The sequence below is a fragment of the Tursiops truncatus genome, chromosome 1 (genome assembly GCF_011762595.2).
Source record: "Tursiops truncatus isolate mTurTru1 chromosome 1, mTurTru1.mat.Y, whole genome shotgun sequence".
Taxonomy (NCBI): domain Eukaryota; kingdom Metazoa; phylum Chordata; class Mammalia; order Artiodactyla; family Delphinidae; genus Tursiops; species Tursiops truncatus.
Window position 1 is genome coordinate 54,788,332 of NC_047034.1, and position 23,701 is coordinate 54,812,032.

General features: G+C 38.5%; 1 protein-coding gene across 11 annotated transcripts in view; it reads right to left on the minus strand.

Annotated features, from left to right (window-relative positions):
• The window catches only part of RABGAP1L (RAB GTPase activating protein 1 like), a 682,857-nt gene that overhangs the window by 113,848 nt on the left and 545,308 nt on the right, over positions 1 to 23,701 (minus strand). For 9 of the 11 annotated variants that reach the window (XM_073804143.1, XM_073804149.1, XM_073804154.1 and 6 more), the window contains one exon: positions 23,331 to 23,459. In XM_073804143.1, coding sequence (XP_073660244.1) covers positions 23,331 to 23,459 — 129 coding nt within the window. Of the gene's footprint in view, positions 1 to 20,181; positions 20,496 to 23,330; positions 23,460 to 23,701 lie in introns of those variants that run through there. The other 2 variants (XM_033855033.2, XM_073804177.1) reach the window with 2 other exon arrangements.

Sequence of the window (23,701 nt, forward strand, 5' to 3'; positions counted from 1 at the left end):
GAAGGCAGTTTCTTTTCTTTTTTTTTTTTTTTTTTCGGTACGCAGGCCTCTCACTGTTGTGGCCTCTCCCGTTGCGGAGCACAGGCTCTGGGACGTGCAGGCTCAGCAGCCATGGCTCATGGGCCCAGCCACTCCACGGCATGTAGGATCTTCCCGGATCGGGGCGCGAACCCGTGTCCCCTGCATCGGCAGGCGGACTCTCAACCACTGTGCCACCAGGGAAGCCCCGGAAGGCAGTTTCTTATCCAGCTCTTTGAAATTCCTCCCATGGTTTCTAGGCTATTCTACACTGTCTATCTCTACCTCTCCCAGAAGCTTCTGGGAATTCTACTCTCATCTCTCACTCATGTCTCTCTCTTCAGTTCAGTTCAGTTTAGTCTGCCTGAAAGTATATTTTTTAACACAATTCAAAGCAGATACTAAACTTTAAGACAAACCAATAGCTGGCCCACATTATGTGCTCAATTTTGTGTTTCACCTGCTATGTGCAAAGCCCTCTTCTTGGCATTGGAGACACATACCACGATGAATGCCTTAGGAACTCATACTGTAGTAGGGGGAAAAGAAGAAATATTATTCTTACATTGTTTTGTAAATGCACATTTCCACGTAGGCTCCTCAAATGCCATGTTTTGCCGTTAGCATTACCCATCTTTCTCTGGTCCCTCCCTATATCACATCATCTTTAAGTTGCCTTTTCTGTTCAAAGTCTGTACCCTCTTCAGGTGGACACAAAACTGCTATTGTAAGGGTAAGCTGGGACAAAGTGAGAGTGGCATGGACATATATACACTATCAAATGTAAAATCGATAGCTAGTGGGAAGCAGCCGGGAAGCTAGTGGGAAGCACAGGGAGATCAGCTCAGTGCTTTGTGACCACCTAGAGGGGTGGGATAGGGAGGGTGGGAGGGAGGGAGACGCAAGAGGGAGGAGATATGGGGATATATGTATAAGTATAGCTGATTCACTCTGTTGTAGAGCAGAAACTAACACACCATTGTAAAGCAATTATACTCCAGTAAAGATGTTAAAAAACAAAACAAAGCAAAACAAACTGCTGTTGTTCATCAGTCCTTGCCTTGGCTGCAGAGCCAAAGTAATAAAAGTTGAACTTGTAGAGCAATTTCGTCATTTAGGATCCTTTGGCTACAAAGAATAGAGAATCAATTATCTCAAGCCACTGTGTGTGGCTGTGCATGAGTGTGTGTGAGAGGACTACGAGTGGGAACATTACTGCAAGGATTCCAGCGAAACTCTGGAACAAAGGTATGCCATGTGGCTAGGCCTCACAGTAATCCACGGAAAGCAGCTTAACCAGGCCTTATGAGAAATACAGGAACATAGACTGAGAACTGCAAGTTGCCCAGGATGAGAAAGATGTGTAATGATTTGTTTAGTTCCTTGTGTCTTTGGCAACAATAATGTGTTGATCATGCTCCTCCCCTACAGATATTAAGTAAAATCTTTGTATCTCGCCCACACACAATTTTTAAAAATTTTACGACCTAGCTTTTACTTACTCATCACTCTTGCTTACTCATGGCTTCTACTGACTCATGTCACCTCTGTTTGCCTTTTTTCTGGTTAAGCATTTGACTTCTGTTCCTACCAAATAATTCTCTCTACTTCAAACTTTCCTAAGAGAGGATCTGATCAGCCTACTATGTCACCATCATCAGTTAGGTAAGGCACAGGTGCTAGGTGTTTTCCAAACAGCCTGACTGCTTAAACATTGTTTTCTTTTCTGCCTGCTTTAGGTCAAATGTTGGTGGTAAGGTCAAGCAACACAGAGCATGGCCACTTATATGCACTGCGTAGAGCTGCTATCTTCAGGAAGAGGCTACAGGTAGGAGCCCTTAGAAGAGGACTGTGGGTATACAGATACTCCTAGATTTGGCCTACCTATTACAGTGGTTAAGCTTCCCTCAGTTCTGATAAACAAAATCATGCATTTTTCCCAAGGCTCTCTATGAAAAAAAAAAAAGCTTTTCTTTTATACTTAAATGTAATCACTACCCAGATAAAAGTCCATATACTATACCACAAAAGGCATGGGAATTTAGTCCAGCCAGCTAGAAATTCCCTGGAAAGAGTTATATCAAATAGTACCTACTGCTAGTATTCTAGGGAACTGAAGTTATCAATATACCGACTTCTGTAAAGGAACTATCCATTCACTATGGTTAGGCACTAGTGTGCCTAGAAGAAGTTGGGGTTTACTTGTAATCACATTTCTGTCATCTAAGACCACATAGATGAAAGCTTTTTATTTCACTTACAACAATTCAGAACTGAATTTCACTTTGCTTATCATGATTCCTATAAAAACAGGTTTTATTATCATCTTATAGACTGGGAGAGAAAATAATTCCAGAAGCCAACAATGCCATATTCTAGATTAGAGGGACACTGTATTCAGAGAATAAATTGCTATGGCTTTAGAATTTCAAGCAGGGCACAGCTGTAAACTTCAGCCTGGCCTAACACCTGAGCTGAGACAGTAAGTGCCTGATTTGGTACAAACATCTGTTTACCCAAGCCTAGCCATACGCCACTGGAACTGAAGACAAGGCAATTACCAACAGGGCTACAATGCATTCCTTTAAAGCTCCTGTAGGGGCATGTGCCCAACTTGTCCCTACGTGTGCAATTTGCCTAATTCTTGCAAAATTATAAACTCTGTCAACTGTATGATGTGATAGTTTTTTTAGAGCACACAAATTGAAGATATAGTCATCAAAGGGGACATAAATTTTGATAAATTCCTTATACAACAAAGATTATAATAACAATGTTTTTCATAAAAATACTTTCAATTGCCAGATAATGACCTGTATCTTTTTTTTAAATTAATTTTTATTGGAGTATGGTTGCTTTACAATGTTGTGTTAGTTTCTACTGTACAGCAAAATGAATCAGCTATACATATATATATATATATATATATATATATATATATCTCCCCTCTTTTTTGGGTTTCCTTCCCATTTAGGTCACCACAGCGCATTAAGTAAGAGTTCATGTGCTATACAGTATGTTCTCATTAGTTATCTATTTTATACATAGTATCTATAGTGTATATGTGCCGATCCCAATCTCCCAACTCCTCCCAGCCCCCGCTTCCCCCTTGGTATCCATACATGTGTTTTCTATGCCTGTGTCTCTATTTCCGCTTTGCAAATAAGATCATCTATACCATTTTTCTAGATTCCACATATACGTGTTAATATGCGATATTTGTTTTTCTCTTTCTGACTTATTTTACTCTGTATGACACTCTATAGGTCCATCCACGTCTCTACAAATGACCTGATTTCGCTCCTTTTTATGGATGAATAATATTCCATTGTATATATGTACCACATCTTCTTTATCCATTCCTCTGTTGATGGACATTTAGGTTGCCTCCACGTCCTGGCTATTGTAAATAGTGCCACTATGAACACTGGGGTGCACGTGTCTGCTTGAATTATGGTTTTCTCTGGATATATGCCCAGTAGTGGAATTGCTGATTGACCCATACCTTAAAGGCACATCACTGATGTGGTTAAAAAGAAACTCTCTGCAGCAAATAATCCATATACTGCACACTACTAGGAACACTTTCCCATCAGCCAGATACAAACCATACTACTTTCATCATTCATTTGGTTTTTAACCAAGGAATTACTAAGCACTTACAATACCAAGAAGCCAGGAATTATGTTGGATATTTAGTACATGGAACTGAATTTACCTCCTACCTTCTCTCGAGGGAAGGAGTCCTAAAGGTCCAGCAGGGCAAACAGACTGGTAAATAAATTATAAGAAAGTGATGTAAGAGAATGTTTAACTGGCTAATCCAATGGCCAAAGATTCAGAGGGGGATGTTCTGATTTCAACGTGTCCTATGAGAGATGTACACATCTTCTGATATATTTTGCATCTCTCCCCAAAGTGTTTACCATGAGAGACCCCCTGTGGCATCTATTATCAGATGTATAAAGGAAAAAAAGATATTTCTCAGTTTAAATTTTATGATTATTTTGCATCCCAGTGTGTAAATTTGATTATGTGAATGTCAAACAAGGCAAGGGAGAGGGGATCATGGTCTTCATCAACTCTGTTTTGCAATGAGGGTGCTATCAACAGGTGAGAAGAAGTGGCTGCAGGAGTATAAATCTTTGAAATGAATTATGCAGCCAGACAGAGGAGGAGTGATGGTTATATGGTTACATGGAGAATAGGAGGCAATTATATCCTTCAGCTCCTCTCTCATACCTCAAGCATCTCAAATTCCCTCACTCCCTATATAAACCTCCTAACATCCTAACCTACTCGAATTGCCTGGTGACATATGACAGCAAACATGCATGGAAGAAAAATGGGGAAAAAAATGAATGCACATGAAATTAGGTCCTTGATATCACCTTGAAAGAAAATCGACATCTTCTTTTAATGTGATGCAAACTACTGAATCTGTTAAATCACAGACTCTTGGTGATTTAAAATAAAAGCAGTGTATTTTTAGTTCATGCAAAGCTCAGCTAGCAGGAGGGTGGAGTTGGAGGTCTCTGAACTCTGTAGTCATTTAGGAACTCTGACTGATGGATATTCTATCACCTTCAGTATGTGGTTTCCAAGGTCACTTTGAGGTCATCTAGTTGGCAAAAGGGTAGACAGAAAGCATGGAAGCTATATGGGAATTTTGTTTGTTTGTTTTTGTTTTTTTTTAAACAGCCAAACCAAAGGAATAAATGTACATCACTTGAACTCTCATTCCTCTGCCCAAATTCAATAAGATGACTATACTTAATTGCAGAGGAGGTTGGGAAATGTAGTTCAAACTGTATCAGCAGGAAGAAAGGAAAATAGGTTTGGTGAACAATTAGCCAATTTCTGACAGTGTCTTTCCCAGAGTATTATACTTCATCTGCAAATATATCCAGTTCTTGCATCCTAGGGATGTGAATTTAGGGGTATTTATTACAATAAAATTCTACTACTTAACAAATTTGCCTCTCAAGTAAATTTACTATAAAATGGATTGCCTGTAAAAGGTAAATTTCCATTATCATTACACACTGGCTTATTCAAATATGAGTTTGACTATATAAATATATTTTAAATACCTTTAGTTCTATTACATCAAATTGTGGTTCTGTCTCCACTTGCATTTCCTACTTGTCAAACTTAGCATTTCTAAAACTCAACATCTCTAAAACCAAACTCATGATCTTCCCTCTCCCTATCTCCTCCTGACTTCCTCAACTCAGAAGAAGACCTCTGGACAACCAGTTATTCAGGCCAGATGCTTGGGGATAGCCCTTTATATTCTACTCATTCTCAAACCCCCATCCAATTCATCAACAGGTTTTACTTTCAAAATATATCTTGAATCCATTAATGTCTTCCAATTGCCCCTAATCCAAGCCAAATCTACTCCTCACCTGTATTATTGCTGTAGCTTGATCTCTGCTTCTATCCTGAGAGTAACTCTCTACTTTTATATTTTCTCTATTCTTTCTTACATAAATCAGATAATGTCTTGAAAACCCTTCAAAAAGATTTGCATTGTACTTCGGATAAAATCCAAAATCCTAGCCAAAGCTTTTGAGGACCTGCAAGAATCTGGTTCCCGGTTTCATCTCCAACCTCATTGGTCAGCACTTATTTTGCTCAATCTATACAAGCTATTTTAGTTTTTTGAAAAGGCCGAATGCATTTTTCCCTAAGGGCCTTCCCACACAGCATTTCCTCTGTCCAGAAAATGTTTTTTGTTTTTAATAATGAAATTCATTTTCTTTTTACCATGAAATATCTTTTCATATAGAAGAATGTGATTGATGTATATGACTCTCACTCACTCAAGCACCAAAGCCAAGAGAGGTGATTATCCCAACTGTCTCCCTCTGGGAAGACGAGGTATATGGAGTGGCTGGGCTCTTCCCTCTAGCTCACCTATGAAACAGAAGCCTTTCAGAAGTCCCAGATTTGTCTTTGCCTTCTGCACAAGGCCTGCTAAAGGCCAAGACCTAGGCCACCAGAGATCAGCAAACACCCAAAGAACAAAATATAGGTTTAGAATTTACTTATATTTCAGAATTCAGGTTTTCACATAATTTCTGGCTCCTAAAATTCTTCCTTATTGTCTCACTCACTCAGCCACATACATTTAAAAACATATTTTAGGGCTTCCCTGGTGGCACAGTGGTTGAGAGTCCGCCTGCCGATGCAGCGAACACGGGTTCGTGCCCCGGTCCGGGAAGATCCCACATGCCGTGGAGAGGCTGGGCCCGTGTGCCATGGCCGCTGAGCCTGCACGTCTGGAGCCTGTGCTCCACAACGGGAGAGGCCACAACAGTGAGAGGCCCGCGTACTGCAAAAAACATATATATATATTTTTAATTATTTTATCTGGAAGTTTTAGATGTTCTGTACCAGAAGAGTTTATACCGACATCTAGTCCACTGTTTTGCCAGAAACAAAAGATCTTCTATAGCACACTTTACTACTCCTCTCCTGCTGGTTAGCTTCTGTTAATCTTTTAGAGCTTCAGCTTAAAATGTCACAAGTTTTCCTTGATCCTCATTCCTCAATCTAAATTAGATTCTAACTATTTTCTCTCTTGTAACAAACTTCTCCTTCCTTTTGCAACCTTTATTACAGCTTTTGATTATACTTTGTGTTATCTGCCCCTTCCATTACTCTGTAAGCTTCAGGAGGACAGGAATCCTGTCTGTTGTGATTATTACTGAATAGAAAGCCTGGTGCAGGACTAGGACACAGTAGGTGCACAAGAAATTTTAAATAGTTATTAAGCAAAAGAATGAATAGATGTAATGTAATGTAATCATATTGAGTCACAGTAATCTTAAACCCTGTAAGCGACCAATAAATACTGGCACTATTAAACAACATTTAAATTGACTGCCTTCAAAAATTATGTAGTATAGTATAAGATTAATACAAAAAATAGTATACAAGAGGAAGTAAAGCACAGACTCTGGAACCAGACTGCCTGGAATCAAATTTCTGATCTGCCACTTACTAACCAAGTGACCTTTGTTGGAGATTTAAACATCCTGTGCCTGTTTTCTCTGATCTGTACAATCAGGTCACTAAGAGTACTTGGTGATGTTAAGGTGATGATTAAATGACAAACATGCCAGTCATCCAAGGAAGCAAGATGTAATTGTTGTGCCTGTTATCATTACAAAGTTAATGATAATCAGTGGTCTCATCAAAGAAAAAAAGAAAGTTACACAGAATCAGACGGGGAAAATAAGTAGGAGCAGCAAGCTGTAGGAAGGGAATTGGGTCGTGGACGTGCCGGCAAGAGGCAGGAGCACACAGGGACATCCGCAAGGGAGACAGGGAGTAGCGGGCTGCGTGGGTGCCCAGGGCCAGTACGCAGACACTACTGACACAGTGGCTGGAGAGAAGGGGCTGCTGGAGAGAGACTGCGATAGGCCTGCCATCTATCTCCCTGTGCCACATGCTCGGAGCACTTAGTTCACTCGAGCCATCCACCTACTCGCTGTGGGGAAGTGTCTTTGGATCTGATCTGGGGCTCAGTTAATAGAAAATAGTTGGGAACATCAGCCAGTAGGCAAGATTAAGTTGTGCACCTTTAGACAGCAGCAAATATCTCTGGGCATTAAAGGCAAGTTCTGTCTCATACGGCAGTTTTCCTGACAAACGCTGTACTCTACTCGTGGATCCTAATGGGGGAAAGTAGTTTCCTCATTTTCTTTTGTCTTCCTTCATTTTTCAATGGCATTTCCCTCACAATACTGAGAATATATTATACAAACTCCTCTCTGGTGTCCATTCCCCACTCTCCAGATCCTGGATCCATTTAAAACAAAGTCATTACAGTTTGGATCTTGTGATACTACACTGACTAAAGGTCTGATTATTTTATAAGAAATAAAGTTTTACCCTTTTCTCTAGCTGTGAAACTAGTTCTTTTTAAGTTACCCCTGAGACCATCTACGCATGGCCCACCATGAAAAATTTACATTAAGATGAGTTTAACTACATCACCCACATTAAGAGTCTAAAGTTACATCTGTTGGGATAAAATGACTACAGCTGAACCCTGAGGTGAATTAAAACAAAAACAGACGAACTAGGTCCTAAGAAAGAGTCTGCCTACAGCAAAGCATTGAATAGCTAGATTGGTATCTTGTGGCAAACTTTCATTTGTTTCTACCATACTTTCATTGCTCAGTGTCAGAGTGTCAGACTCTCCTTCCTTTAAAAGAGGGTGAACTCATCCTATCAGAAAAAAAAAAAAAGTGGGACATTTATCTTGAGAAATCAATTTCAATAGTCAACCTTAACTTCCTAACCAGAATATGTGAATCTAAAGGTCAGCTGCTGCTCTACTTTGGCCAAAAAAGCAGGTATTTTATGGGATTCAGATTTGTCTCTAAATCTTTGATTGCAATATTCTTATGTGCTATTGTCTTAAGAAGGTGTTCATGTTCATTTTGGCAAATGTATTCTTCACTTCCCCCAGTGATTTATGTCATCTAAACCTTTTTAATCAATAATGTTTGATAGAAAACACATAGCACAATGGAAATAAACCAAAATATTTTGAAAATAAAACAGTTAAATAATATTTATTTCAAATCCCCTATAAACTCTTGATGGGTATGAGGTAGAAAACCTTAAAAATTTTAAGTTTCCTCTGAACTCTGGAAACCTAACTTTCTCATGTATGATAAAATCAGTATCACAGGCTGGATTTTCTTTGTAATCAGAGTACCTCTACTCAAGTTTTATTAAGAATTCATAAGCAACTATTGCTTCTGCTATCAGGGAACCCAAACTGATGATGGTTTACTCACTCACTTGCATTGTGAAACAAGTTTTGGTTTTTTTTTTTTTTTTGTCAATTGAAGAAGTAATAACAGTAAAAGAAACTGTATAAAAGGATATTATTAGATAAAAAGTATTAATAAATGAAAGTAAATATATTAAATGGAAAGCAAGTCTCCTTTCCAATCAAACTCTCAGCCCTCTCATCAGAAACTAAGTTAATGTGGGGGGTTGTTTGTTTGTTTTCATGTACTGAGACATAAATTTGCCATGCATGTGTGTGGTAGATTGTTACAGGAAAGGCTCCTAATCAATCATGTCTCCTGGCATCATTTTCCCTGTATATCCACTCTAACATTGACTCTCCATGGGATTTGCTTTGGTCAATGTGACAATGACAAATGTAACACAAGCAGAAGCTTGCTAAGTGCTTATGCCACTGGGTCTTGCCTCCTTGGAAACCTGAGACCACAAGGCTGAGAAGCAGCCAAGGATGAAAAAACATGTGGAAAGGCAGCTCCTACCCTGAGCTGCCCCACCAGCTGAATGAATACAGAGACAACAGCAGAAGAACCACCCAGCTGACTCACAGAATTGTGAGAAATATTGTTGTTGTAAGCCAGGAAGTTTGGGGATGGTTTGCTACTCAGCAATAGATAACTGATACAGTATGCAAGCACAAATAGGCAGATATATTGTTGACATTCCTTGATTTCAGTTTATGAAGAATAAAATATAATTGATAATCATGAGATACATAAAGAGAATGTCACAGAAAATATAAAACATGATTATAACTTTATCATACCTAAAGAAGGAACAGACTAGTCTGTCGTTTGGGATCTGTATTAGCTGTCTTTTGATTATAAACTCTACTAATTTGGTATTTTATTTTATCTTATTTATGTTTTGGCCACACGGCATGTGGGATCTTAGTTCCGCGACCAGGGACCGGACCCACACCCCCGGCAGTGGAAGCTGGGAATCTTAACCACTGGACCACCAGGGAAGTCCCATGTCTACCCTATTTTAAAAGGATGTGGCATATACATCTTAGCTTCAGTTCTTTCAAGAGTTATTTTTACCATAGACAAGTAAGACTTGAAAAAACTTTTAGAATTCTATAATCATTAAATAATAATCTGAAAAATCGAATAGTTAAAGATAAGAAAGGGCATCTGGTTACCCAATCATCGAGGAAGAAAGCTGACCTTCTATCCAAGTCTTAAAGGTCTTGAAAGATGGAAAATTCACAAGTTTATATTTCATGAACTCTGTAATCTACACAATATGATAGACACCCTTCTTTTTTTTTTTTTTGCGGTATGTGGGCCTCTCACGGTTGTGGCCTCTCCCACTGTGGGGCACAGGCTCCGGACGCGCAGGCTCAGCGGCCATGGCTCACGGGCCCAGCCCCTCCATGGCCTGTGGGATCTTCCTGGACCGGGGCACGAATCCGTGTCCCCTGCATCAGCAGGCGGACTCTCAACCACTGCGCCACCAGGGAAGCCCTAGACACCCTTCTTAAAGCTGAATTCAGACTAAAAAACTCAGCTACTTCACTTTTCTATAGGAAGAAACCTGGAATACTATTCAGTGAGATACATGAGGATTTTTCTGTTTATTTCCAGAAGTATTTTCAGAGAGGATTTAAAGCCCAACACTCCTCAACCTAAATGAATAGGGGGAAAAAAAAAGGAAAAATAAATGAATATGTTAATTGAATAAATATTTAATGAGTGACTTCTTTGATCCAGCTATTATGCTAGGGGTTGGACCAGGCCCAAGGCATCTAGAGAAGAGCAAGGTAGAGACAAACTCTTGAGGAACTCACAATGAGAGAAACTGACTCAAAACGATGATGGTAATAATGACAAAAATTTTTTTGTATACTAATGATGCACAGCATTTACTAAGCTTCTTACATATATTATCCCACTTAATCCTCACAGTAATCCTATTGTACTGACAATGGAATCCTCATTTTACAGAAGAGATAACTGAGATACAGGTAACTTGCCAGATATCACACAGGTAATAAACAGAGAAGCCAAGGGTTTAACTCTAACAACATGGCTTCAGAAAACCACATTCTTAACTCCAACTGTGGTGCTCTAGTGGAGGAATTGCCAGAATTAGAATAAATAACAGCCTAGGTTCCCAGAGGAAGTGGTGTCTGTTCTGGGTCTTAAAGGATGAATAGGGGTTTGCTTGACCCCATAACTGCAAAAGGAATTGATGGGACTTCCCTGGCGGCCCAGTGGTTAAGACGTCCCCTTCCAAGGCAAGGGGTGCAGGTTCCATCCCTGGTCAGGGAGCTAAGACCCCACATGCCTCGCAGCCGAAAAAACAAAACATAAAACAGAAGCACTATTGTAACAAATTCAATAAAGACTTTAAAAAATGGTCCACATCAAAAAAAAATCTTAAAAAAAAAAGGAACTGATAAATAATTAAGCCAGTGCTTCACACATGTTTAGCTTTATTAATTCTGACAACATCCTTGTGCAGTAGGTATTAGCCTCACTTCATGACGAGAAAACTCATACTCAAGGAAATTAAGTAACTTTCTCAGGATGGTGAGTAAGAGTTCCAGGTAGAAGGCACAAGATGTGACGAGCGAGGCCAGAAAAGGGCATGGCAGATTGATGTGAAAAATGGGGATGTGTGCTAAGCTGAGAAGGTGGTGGGGTTTACCCCGCAGGTAACAGGGAGCCAGTAGTGCTCTCTGAATGAGGAGTAGTACAAGGAGGTTGGTTCTCCGGGCAGAAAACTCTGGTACTAGTGAGTAGAGGAAACTCCAGAAGACAAAAACTTAAGCCAGATAGACGAGTTAGTTAGTCTGAGGCAGCTATAGCAGTCCAGACAAGCAATGTCAGGGGCCTCCAACTATGAATTCTGAAGGTTCTAAGAAGATCCTACCATGTCCAACAATTTTTTTTTTTTCAAAAGTTTTCCCTCACAGGTGCAATGTCTACGATCTGGCTTCTTAAACAATGGCCATCCTAAAATTTGATGAAATATTTTAGAATAAAAGGTTTTATGTAAATAATTTTAGAAAATAAACTAAGTCCTTTGGTTCTATACAGTATCCAAATTATGTTGTTGCTTAAAATACTCATTCTATTACAACAGATTTTCTTTTCTCACTGGACATCCTGCTAAGACATAACTTATTTCCTTGCACAACTCACTGCCTCTCTTTTAGGAAAGAAGGGGAATCAGGGAGGTTATGGTTATATAAGATATGATACAATAGATAGACAGGATTATAAGGAAGTTAATGCATTTAGATCATACCAGAGCAGGGTATATAAGTTAGGAAAGAAGGGGAATCAGGGAGGTTATGGTTGTATAAGATATGATACAATAGATAGACAAGATTATAAGGAAGTTAATGCATTTAGATCATACCAGAGCAGGGTATATAAGTTAGAACTTACAACAAGCTAACATGCATGCCAGAGGAAATTCCTTGCCAGCCAAGTGGGCTGATGGAAGTGAAGGGTGGAATTGTGAAGAAAAATAGGATATTTTAGAAAATCTGAGAGTTTAGGAGAAAATGGAAGAACTTGGGTAGGCTGACAAACACAGGAAACTGTCATGTGTTATCAGATGTTAGAGATACAGTTCAGGGTTGCCAAGAATGATTCATGTTCAGAAGAGAATGTTTTCAGAGAAATTGGGTTGAAACTAGCATTCTGTTGACTATGAGAAAGACATTGCTATGAGCTGAACTGTATGTCCCCAAAATTTATATGTTGAAGCCCTAACTCCCAGTACTAGTATCCTTATAAGAAGAGGAGATTAGACACAGATAACACAGGCAGCAGGATGACCATGTGAGGATACAGTGAGAAGACGGCCATCTCCGAGACAAGGAGAGAGGCCTCAAAAGAAACCAGACTGCTGATACCTTGATCTTGAACCTCTAGCTTCCAGAACTGTGAGAAAATAAATTTCTGCTGTGTAAGCCACACAGTCTGTGGTAATTTATTACAGCAGCCCTAACAAACTACCACAGACATGAAACTGGGGGCAGACATGAGACTCAGGAGAAAAAAAAAAAAGTACTGCCTGTTTAGGAACCAACTTACTGAGAAACTTCAATATGTAGTAAGAGCTGGTAGGAAGTACAGTGACCCTAAGGGCAAGGGATAACAGAGGATAACGCAGTGCCTGGAAAAGAGGATGAATGAAACGCTGCACAGAACACACTGATAGAGGCACTGAGCCTGTGCCAAACTGAGTAACCGAAGCCTCCCCTGACCTGAGTGACACAACAGAACACAAAGTTTTACCACCGCTTCATGTGGTTTGTATGCCAGTATTCCCTCACATAATAATAATGATACTAGTGACGATGATGATGATGGTGACGGTGATAAAACCATTTGAACTACATATTACGGAGATCTGGATAGATTACAGGCATAGAAAAGGAACAGGCTAGACATTCCAGATGAAAGAAATCGTTCCCTCCCACAGGTGGCAGCAATAAAAAGTCCCCAAGCCAGAGGAATTGACAATAAGAATGGAGTGCCCATTTAATCACAACTATCAACTACAGCAAGGAATATAATTTTCCCCTCAGCAGTTTGTTTGCCTTTAAGCGGAGCTTCAGAAAGCTTGACAAACAGTTGGAGATATGTGAATAACACTTAAAAATCTTCACTATCTTTTTTGGGTTGCTATTCTCATTTACATGTTACTTCCACCATTTCAAAAGAAAATAATTTTTCATGGTTGACGGGGGAGGAGGAGAAAAAGGCTTAATAGTAAAATAAGTAAGTTCTCCAGAGTACTAATTAGACTCGGTCATTTCCCAGCTAAATGCTAAATGGATACATGAGCTTATGAGTAACTAAGTAAATATAATATGATTAGACTTTATTCGCCCCAGGGAAGAGGCAGTGGCATCTGACATAGCTGTGGCTGAAGTGTTTGAAATACCCCCAAGATCCAATGGCCCAGCCTTCCTAACCTAACCTATTTTAAACACCTAAGACGTTTAAATTTATTAAAAATAAATTTAAATTTAATTAATTAAATTTGAATTTAAAAAAAGTTAAATTACTTCCAATGGGCAGCAACAGGGGCACAGAGAAACACATTTATTTTCTTGTCTAAATCAGATCCCCAAATACAAACTGTGAAGCACACTTTAAATATAATCTTAACGTGAATTCAAGTAGTTAAAAAAAAAACAACAAAGAGATGTGGCTCTCATTGTAAATAGCCACGGGAAAATTATTTATTACCTCTGCTTCCAAAGAATGAAGATGAGTTCTAACTTTATTCTCCAATACAGATAAACATAAATCATAACAACTGGATAAGAGGTAATTGGCAAAACACTGCAGAAAGTTATATGAAATATGGAAACTCCCACTTAAGAGCATAACCATTTGTCTTACTATGTCTTTAGAAGACTGCTGAGAGTGAATTAGCTGCAGGGAAAAAGAATAAAGTTTGAGAGGAGAGGAACCACTAGTTGAAACAGTTGAAGTGTCCTTTTTTGTTGTTAATGTATGTGCAGAGCTCTAACGACATTGTACCAAGTTTGGGATGCAAGTAAGGGCATAAGCTTTATTCTTATGATTTATTATTTCTTTTTCTGAAAAAAAGAGATGCCCATATAAAAATCAATTTTTATATCCATTTATCTTATTTTTCTTTGGAGTAGGACAATTTAATGATTTATATAGATCGGTTCATGATACAATATCCAGGTTCACCCATCAAGTTAATTTTAAAATGTTTCTATGGCTTTCTCCTTAATAAACTGAAAGAAATGACCGGCAGAAGCAGGTATGATGGTAGAAGAAAACAGCAGAAGTAATAAAGGATACAAATGCATTCCAGATGATTGGGAACAGACAGAAAAGCAGAGTTTTCTTAATGTGCAGGGTGCCTGAGGCCTGGGCATCCGGAGCTCTGGCCTGTTTTCTCCACCTGTTATAAACTGCTTCAGAGCATGTCTAACATTTACGTGTTTTCTGCTCATTCCCACAATGCATGGTTTGTGAGAGGCAAGATCAAATTGTATTAATCCCTGTTTGGGGGAAAACAATGCCCCAAATCTCAGACACACTGAGGGTTATCAATGTTAACAGAAGCCTCAGAGGAAAAATGAAGCAACTGTTTTGATATAAAAACTACTTCATTATCAGTTTGTTTATTATCACACCACTGTAGCCTATAACAAAATTAACATTTGCCTGGGAGAAGATTATGACACTCTAAACCAAATAGCCCAAATTGTGGCTGTCAATGTGCAGAGGTCTTTATAGGAAAGGAACATGAAATGTGGTTCCATTAAAAACGAACCCTTTCCACGGTGCACATAAGGGCACATATTTTAGATTCACAGAGTCAACAAAAGCCTCTGTGTGGCCTCATTGCTAATTCAAAAAAAGCCTCTATTTGGGACATTACATTCTTGTTTATACATAGCAACAATAGCCAGAAAGAAATAGCAAACAGCATGAAGAAATTAGAGGTACATTGCTCTTAATACAAATGTTCTTCATAGTTTTGCTCTAGTGTGAAAGTTATTTTCAAACAGTTAAATTCAAATCCATGGTTACAAACATGGAGGTCTGAGAGAGAAAAATATTAAATCTCTAGATAAACGAATTTACCTCTATCCCATTAAAAGCATGACTTGTGAGAGGCAAGATCAAATTGTATTAATCCACTTTGGGAGAGTGGATAATTGTCTGTCACAATACATAGATAACTGAGCTGGAGCAGAGCTTAGAGTTTTCTGAGGCAGGTAGTTACCATGGTAACATACAGTCAATGATGGCCTCCTCTCTAGCATGGGTTAGGAAGACAATTTTGGTGTGAAAGAAGAAGATGCTAGGGCAGGACTTCGTTTTCAGTCGCTAGGGCCCTCCTCTTCCTCTTATTTCCCTTACTCTTACTGCCTCTGCCATCTTTGTTTATTCCTCCTACAATGCATTTCAAATCTCTATGATGAGAGTAAAATGGTAGTGATGGTGGTAACGTCATTAGGACAGAGAGAAGCAAATCACAGGAACTCGCCATAGATGGCAAGATAGCAATTGGCCTGATTTTGCTGCCACTAAGTAACCTGAGCTACCAACTGAAAATTTTGAGCACAGGTCAGTGTTATCTTCTAATGTCACTAAACTGTCCTTAAAATATAAGTGGTTTTGGAGAAAAGATGTATTTCTCTTGGGCTATCACCAACAAGTCATTTAGTGTCCCCCTCCACTGCTCTCTGTGTTCTTAGAGTTCAATCCTTGGTACCTCTCCCTCACCCCCTTGTCCTGCAGTCTCTCAATCCCTATCTGTCTTCGCTTTCTCTTCTACTAGTTCTATTCCACTATCTATCATGTCAACCACTCTCCTGCTACTAGCCTCATCTCCCTGACCCTGTAGCATGCTGGGGTTAGCAACTACCAGTCCAAAAGAAGTGACTTAATATTCACAAATTGTGTGCCACTTGTTAAGTCACTGGCACCTTGAAATTGGCCAGATTTTACCTGGAAATTGGCAAAAGCTACAAATCAGAGATTCCCCCTATACTCCTCCCTCTCGTATCCCCAAGGTCTGGTTTATTAGTGCACCACCGCCCTGGTCCCACTGCCCTTCCTTTGTCTCATGCTGGCAAACCTCAACTATAGGTGAAAGTAACTGCTTTCTTCATGTATACATTTGGATTGCTGGGTATTTCTAGAGAAACTCCCAAAACATTGCACATTTTTGCCACTATGAATTCATGACCTCCAACAATTCAGCCCAACAATTCTTTTGTGTTTTCCCAGTTAGTTCTTCCATTCTTTGCAATATCTAAAAGTTTGTCCATGTTCTTTGAATCTCTAGCTCCACTACATTCCCTTAGTTCTAGATCCTGCTTAATAGAAATAAGAGAAACCTTCAAATGGGATATTCTCAATTTCTTTCCTCCTCACCTTACCTTACCTTACTTAACCTGCACATTTGTCTTTATCCCCATCTACTCCCTCCTGCTGTAATGGAAGAAAAGTACATTCTTTAGAGTCTAATCCTTTATCTCCTCTGAAGTCTGTCTCTGTTGATATATTCCAATTTCTTTATTGAATCTTCAACTTCTCTCTTGTGGGTCTTTCCTTCTTATTTGAAGAGGGATGGTCTGGTCGGCCCCTGGATATCAACCCTCATCACTCCTTGAGCCATCTCCTAGTTTCTTAAACATACCATCCTCCCTCCCACCCCACAGTGTTTTACACATGCTTCCTTCAGTCTGAAATGCCTTATAATCTCAGTGCAAGAAAGCTTTTCCTAAACCACTGAGCCAGTCAGGTTCTTTTGCTCTTTGTTCTCCATATATCTTTATTATATCTCTTCTGAGCATGTGTCTCACTTTGTAATTACACATTTATTATGGCAATTATATAATTAACATCTTCTGCATGATATAAGCTCCATGAGCTCTGGGAGTGTATGTGCTTTTGCTCAACCTTGTGTTTCCTGGACCTGGCACAGTGCCTGGCATATAGTAGGTACTCAATGAAGAAATTGACTCACTGAGTGTTTTTTTAAGCATTTAAAGCCATCTTTCCCATCCTCCAAAAATTCATCTCAACCTCATGTCTACTTATCTCTCTCTCTCGTACTTATTCTCTTACTTACTCTCAGGCTTGCTGGCTGTTTCTTCCATCCTCCATCGTCTCCCCACACTAACCTCCTTAGAAGAGCTGTCTCATCTTCCTTTGTCCATTTACTCACCTCCTGTTTATTCCTTGCATCATTGGCTTTTATATGTCATCACTCCACTGAAACTGCTGTCACTAAGCCCACAAAGGAACCTCTTTCATTAACTGTTGCACGATGTCCACTTCCACTCTCAGTACCTTATGAGACCTCTAAGCATCACTGACATTTTTCAACTTCTTCCTTCTTGAACATATACCTTTTCCCTTAGCTTTCACACTTCACACTATTCTGGGTTTCTTCCTGCCTTTTCAGTCTCACTAGCTGCTGTTCCTCAGCCCATCTTTTATATGTTAATGAACCTACCCTCAACCCTTCTCTCTGCTCCTCTGAAAATTCACCCACTCCCATGGTTCAAATACTGATGACAACCAAATGCCTACTTTTAGCTCAGATCTGATTTCCATTCCACATCCACCTGCTTATTGGATATTTTTACGTACTTGGATATGAGACTGTAGATATACACCACACACTTAACATGTCCAACACTTAACTCATTATCTTTTATCCTTGCAATTTGTTCTCCTTTGTGTGTTCCCCTTCATAGAGTGACTACTACCAAGTTGCCTAAGTGAGAATCCTGAGCATGATCTCGGCTCTCTTTCTCTGCCCTAATGCTCTTATTTAATCACTAAGATCTGTTGATTCTATCTCTTGAATATTTCTGGAATCTGTCCACATCTCTTTAGCCCATAACAATAGTCTGGTCACTTCTCAACTGGATTACTGCAACCACCCCTGAGTTGGTCTGTTACCAATATCTAATCTTATCCATTTTAATCTATTCTCCACACACCAGCCAGAATAGCCTTTCTAAAACATAAATCTGATCATTTCTGTCTCCTCTTTAAAAACCCACAATACTTCCCTCTGTCTGAGGATAAAATCCAAGTTGCTTACTCTTGGATTACAGGCTTAAATGGCTCTGTACCAGCTGTTTGGCTCCTGCTTACCTCTCTAAGTCTTCTATCTACTCCCCTCATTCCCTCCATCCTTGAACCCTATTCTCCAGTCATGAACTGCGCTTAAGTCTTGGACAGCTCCATCTTTTCTTACCTCTGGGCCTCTGCATATTCTCTGCATGGAACTTCCTTCCCCCTTCCTCCATATACTCCTTAATTCCTGCTAATCCTTCAGGTCTCATCTTAAATCTTACTTCCTCTGAGAAGTCTTCTTGCATAGTTCCTGGCACATAGTAGCTACTCAATAAATGACCTTTCTTTCCTAATTCCCTTGTTTTAGTTTAATGTCAGATTTTGCAGTTTTAATATTGTTCAAGTTATTTTACTAATAAAATACAAACACAATAGGCTACTTTACTTTTTAAAACATTCTATTATGAAGATCTACCAATAGAATATTTTGAGTGATATGATGAACTTTTCTACTAATGAGTTTCATCATAACTGTGGCACTTGTAACACTGTCCCAAATAAAAATCAACGTAAAAAAAAAAAAAAAAAGGACTTGCTTCCCAGCTTTTGGAGAATAATTCTCAGGAAAGGTTGACATGGCCATAGAACTAACGTGTATTATATATATAGTACTCTAAATTATGTTATAGATGTTTTACTCTTCTAATTCATCTCTTTATTTTTATCAGAGCAGTGCCCACTAAGTGATGTTTAAAAGAGCCAAATTTTTAATATTTCATCATCTACATACATGGCACCTATGTGAAACATAAGGAGGCATAAAATATTGCATTAAATCACATACAATGTCTAATACCTGGCAGTTTTTGGCCAACAAGAATGGTAATTTCATCAATTCAACCTAATACAATATGAGTGATATTGAATAAAATTATGTAAAGAAAAACAGATCAAGAAAAATTATAAAGGTTATATGTATATGAACTTGAATATATATAGGTATCACATTTATAAATTCTTATACTCTAAAGAAATATCAATTTTCTAACAAGCTTAAGATGATCCCACAGCACAAAAGTTAATTTTTTTGAGTCACTGAGTTCCCTTTAAGAATCTAATAAAAGCTACATATTTTCTCACCAGGAAAAACAAAATGCTTAAACGCTTATATAAAGAAAGTCAAATTTCTAGTGACTCAGAGTCCATGAAGCCAAGATCCAAGTTTAAGAAGCTCTGCAATAGCAAAATTTTAAACTATAAGCTAACAACTGAATAACGATATTCAACCAAAGTTGCCTTCCTGTGAAAGTGCAGGTATTAAGTAACCACATTATTTTTCAAAGTAAAGTCTGATGGGTGAATGTATTTCCTCATTTTAGCCTGGCTGGATCACAGGAACAGAAGGGATATCAGAATGATTTAAAGTCATGTTAGTAAATTAGAAAAAAATAAACACCGAAAAATATTCCTGATATTTAATGTCACACGGGTTTCAGAAGAACAAAGTTATTTACCCAATCCAATGTGCTTTATTAATAAATCCTATTATCCATACGCAGAGGTAACAATTTATTTTTTACCTGTAACAGTTGCATTTATTTTAAAACCAGTCAGTTTACTGAAATAACTGGGTCATCTAGTTCCTTAAAGTTAGAGGAAAGTGATTCATTTTCAAGGATAATTAAATGAGAACATGTCCATTCCAAGACTATACGACCGTACACAAATCCTATAAAAATAATTAAAATCCAAAAAACAAATGTATTACCTTTGACAGAAATTCTATTGTTAAACAGGCTGTGGATAAGAAATCATGAGCTCCAACTTTTTTGCCTGTTCCATGCCTGCAGTCACCTTTGCCTGTGAATGCTTTAACATGCAGCCGTGTTCTGTAAGTCCATGATTTCCTAACATTTCCAGTTCCCAGCACATGCTGCTGTAATGATGGCATGATGACTCACATCCTTACCACACTCCCACTTTCATTATTCAGTGTAACACCTCATCCTCCACAACCTCTCACGGGTTACAGCATATCAGAATGGGGAAGGGGTAGGAGCTGCCGACAGTGGAACAGGCCTGAGTGCTTTTTCAAAACTGCAAGCTGCTGTGAAATCCATGTAGTGGGTTGTGACTAGCAGAGGGAAGGGTAGAAGTTTAAAATGGAATAGAATATAATATAGTAGAAGAAAAACATCAGAGTGCATCATACATTGTAAGCATAAGTATCTCTTCAGATGTGTGTGTGTGTGTGTGTGTGTCTGTGTGTGTCTGTGTGTGTGTGTGCACGTGCGTATGTTTAAGGTCTTGATATAAAAGCTATTTCAAAATGTAGGTCTTGGTTTAAAAACAATCTTAAATTTTCATGTTGGAGATCTACGTTCTAGTCCCAGCACGATCCCTGAATACTGTACAATTTACGTCTTCCTTCTTTCAGTTAAACCTCACATCAGCCTCACAATCATGCTATAAATTAAAATGGTGTCCCTTGGGTACTGTTTTAAGTATCTAAGAGAAAGGTACTCTCCTTAGATAATACAAAACAAAACGAAACAAAACACAAAACTAAATAACAACCGTATTATTGCTTTAAAAAAATTCCTATCTATCTGTTCATGACCAAATAAATCACTCTGGTTGCACATAGCACTTCCATCTCAGGAACAATCCATTCAGATCATATTTTGAACTTGTCTTCTAACATTTTATGTTTCAGTGTCTCTCATATCTCACGTTTCTGGCTTGACAGTCGTTACTTACCTCCATCCTCTGAGAAGCTTCATAAATTATATTGAGAAAAAATATTTCCCTGTACATTTCATATTTTTAAATCACTTTCCTGGGTTTTTTGTTCTCAGTTATTTTCCCACAGTTCTAGAGTTCCCTTGAAAACATTTACCTATACCTCTTAACTCTCTACTCTTCTATTCTTAGAAATGCATGCTGTATTTTAATGGATCCCTACAGCACTGCCCCAAGTTATAGTACTTCTTTCTGACAGCTCTGGAACAATCAGCTGGCTGAAGCCTACCTTCCAAACCTACTACCCACAAAATTCAATCAAAGGCACCATGACCACTGTGTTTTCAACGTCTACAGACAAATGTGGCTTATGCTTAGTCACCTGGCTTAGCCAAATAAAACAATCAGTCATAAAGCCTTTAAAAGTTTGCATTTCAGGAAGAAGACTTCAGAGGTCTATCTTTCTTAATACTTTGGAATATGATCTCTTTGAATATAGAGTTCATTTGGAAGACAATGTAATCTTTTTCTCCTCAAGTTATTTACGTTCAGCATTGAGTTGCACTTTTGAAACATTTAGAATTTAGTTTAAAATAACTTAAAATTCAAAAAAAGTCACACCAGAAAAGTGTTGCAGTGGGTATTATGCTTAAGTGAAGTCTGTGTCAAAATACATTTTAAGAAATGAGCTTAATAAATCAATGACTACTCTATCTTCTAATTGCTCAATCCCAAATCTGTGGAATCACTTTGACCCCTCTTTTCCTTTCACACCCATGTTTAATACATCATGAAATCCCTTTGGTTCTCTTTCAAAATATACCCAGGTTCCAACCACCTCCATCTCCAATCCATCTCTATCCCCACTATTATCACCCTGGTCAATCTATCATCATTTCTCAACAGGGTTACTGCAAACCCCCTATCTGATCTCCCTACTTCTACTCTTACCTTTCTGTCGTCTGTTCTCAACACTGTGGGCACTATAATCCTCTAAAACCTCAGACAGATCTTATCACTCTTCTACTCAAAACCTTGTAAGGGCTCTTCACTATACTCCAAGCAAAGCCTAAAAACTCTTACAGTGACCTACATTTTTAGGCTCCTTGTGAGCTCTCTAACTTCCTCTCCTATTGCCCTCATTTTCATTCACTTCATTCCAGCTACACTGGCCTTCTTGCTGTTCCTCCAACTCACATGGCATGAGCCAGCCCCAGGGCCTTTGAACTAGCTGTTGCCTCTGCTGAACTGCTCTTCCCCTAGACATCTCCATGAATAATTCATCTCCTTCACCTTCAATGAGGTCTACTCTGACTACCAAACAACAACTATAACTTTCCTTCTCCCCACCAATCCAATCTTGCTTATTTTGCCCTACTTTTTCTTTTTTCATAGCTATTTATCACCTTCTAACATATTAAATATATTCTTTATTATGTTAATTGTTTACTGACTTTCTCCTTCGGCAAGAATGTAAAGTCCATAAGACCTGGGATCTTTGTTTTTTCAGAAAACAAATTTATATTTTTGTCATGGTTAGGTAAGAAGATTCCCTAGTATATTCCAAAGGTACAAGAATTTACATCAGTAAATTGGTTCCATTTTTTTTTAAATGTGCTATCTCACCTTGATACCACAATTCTCTAGATAAAGATTTCTATTTTAACTTATTTATAAAATTTGTTTATTTATATCAGACACCTGATAAGGAGCAACGTATCCACAAACATTTGTCAGGTGTGGGATGGAAATGCGTAGATCAAGACAGAGCTTTCCAAGTCCCTTAGAGAAAGGAAAGCACGGCCTAAGCAGGCTTTTCTTGCTTGGTCCTAAATAATCTTAAAACAGATGGCAAAAGCTAAATACTAAGTCTGCTGCTATGGAAACCACTATCACAGCAACCCATTCTAGAGCCCCACCTATGAGATAAATGTTTGTCTCCCTCTTGTTACAACCTGAACCTGCTAACGTTCACTCTAAGTCCTACTAGAAGGTACAGCCACTATAGATACAAATCAGCTTGACAAAGAAGTCTGAGAGAAACTAGGTCATACACCATTTCACCTTAAACATAGTCAAAATCCAGCAACATACTGAGAAAGAGTTTTATACAATTTGCCATGTTATTCTGCATTCAAGTTCCACCTTTATTATCTATAAATTCATATATCTTACCTTAATATTGCAAGCCTGCTCCATTAACCTTCTTGCATTTTCCTCTGCCCTGTATCTCTTTGGAAGCTGGACTCTGAAGAACTTTAAAGCACCTTCAAAATCAGCCTGCAGAAGATCTTCCTTTGAGGTCTAAAAAATAATCACCAAGAATCATCAATTACATTTTAACCTACATTCAGAACGAATACATTGTAAAAGGAATTTCTATTTTCCTGAATGTACTTTTATAGCCAAGATCTAGGTGAGCTTCAAAAATTTTTAGGAAGAGATTTCTAACCTCTTTAACTATAAGCTGAAATAAGTCACCATAAATCCTAGACGTGACAAAAGAATTAACAGGCTAACATACTTAATTTATATTACCTGAAGAT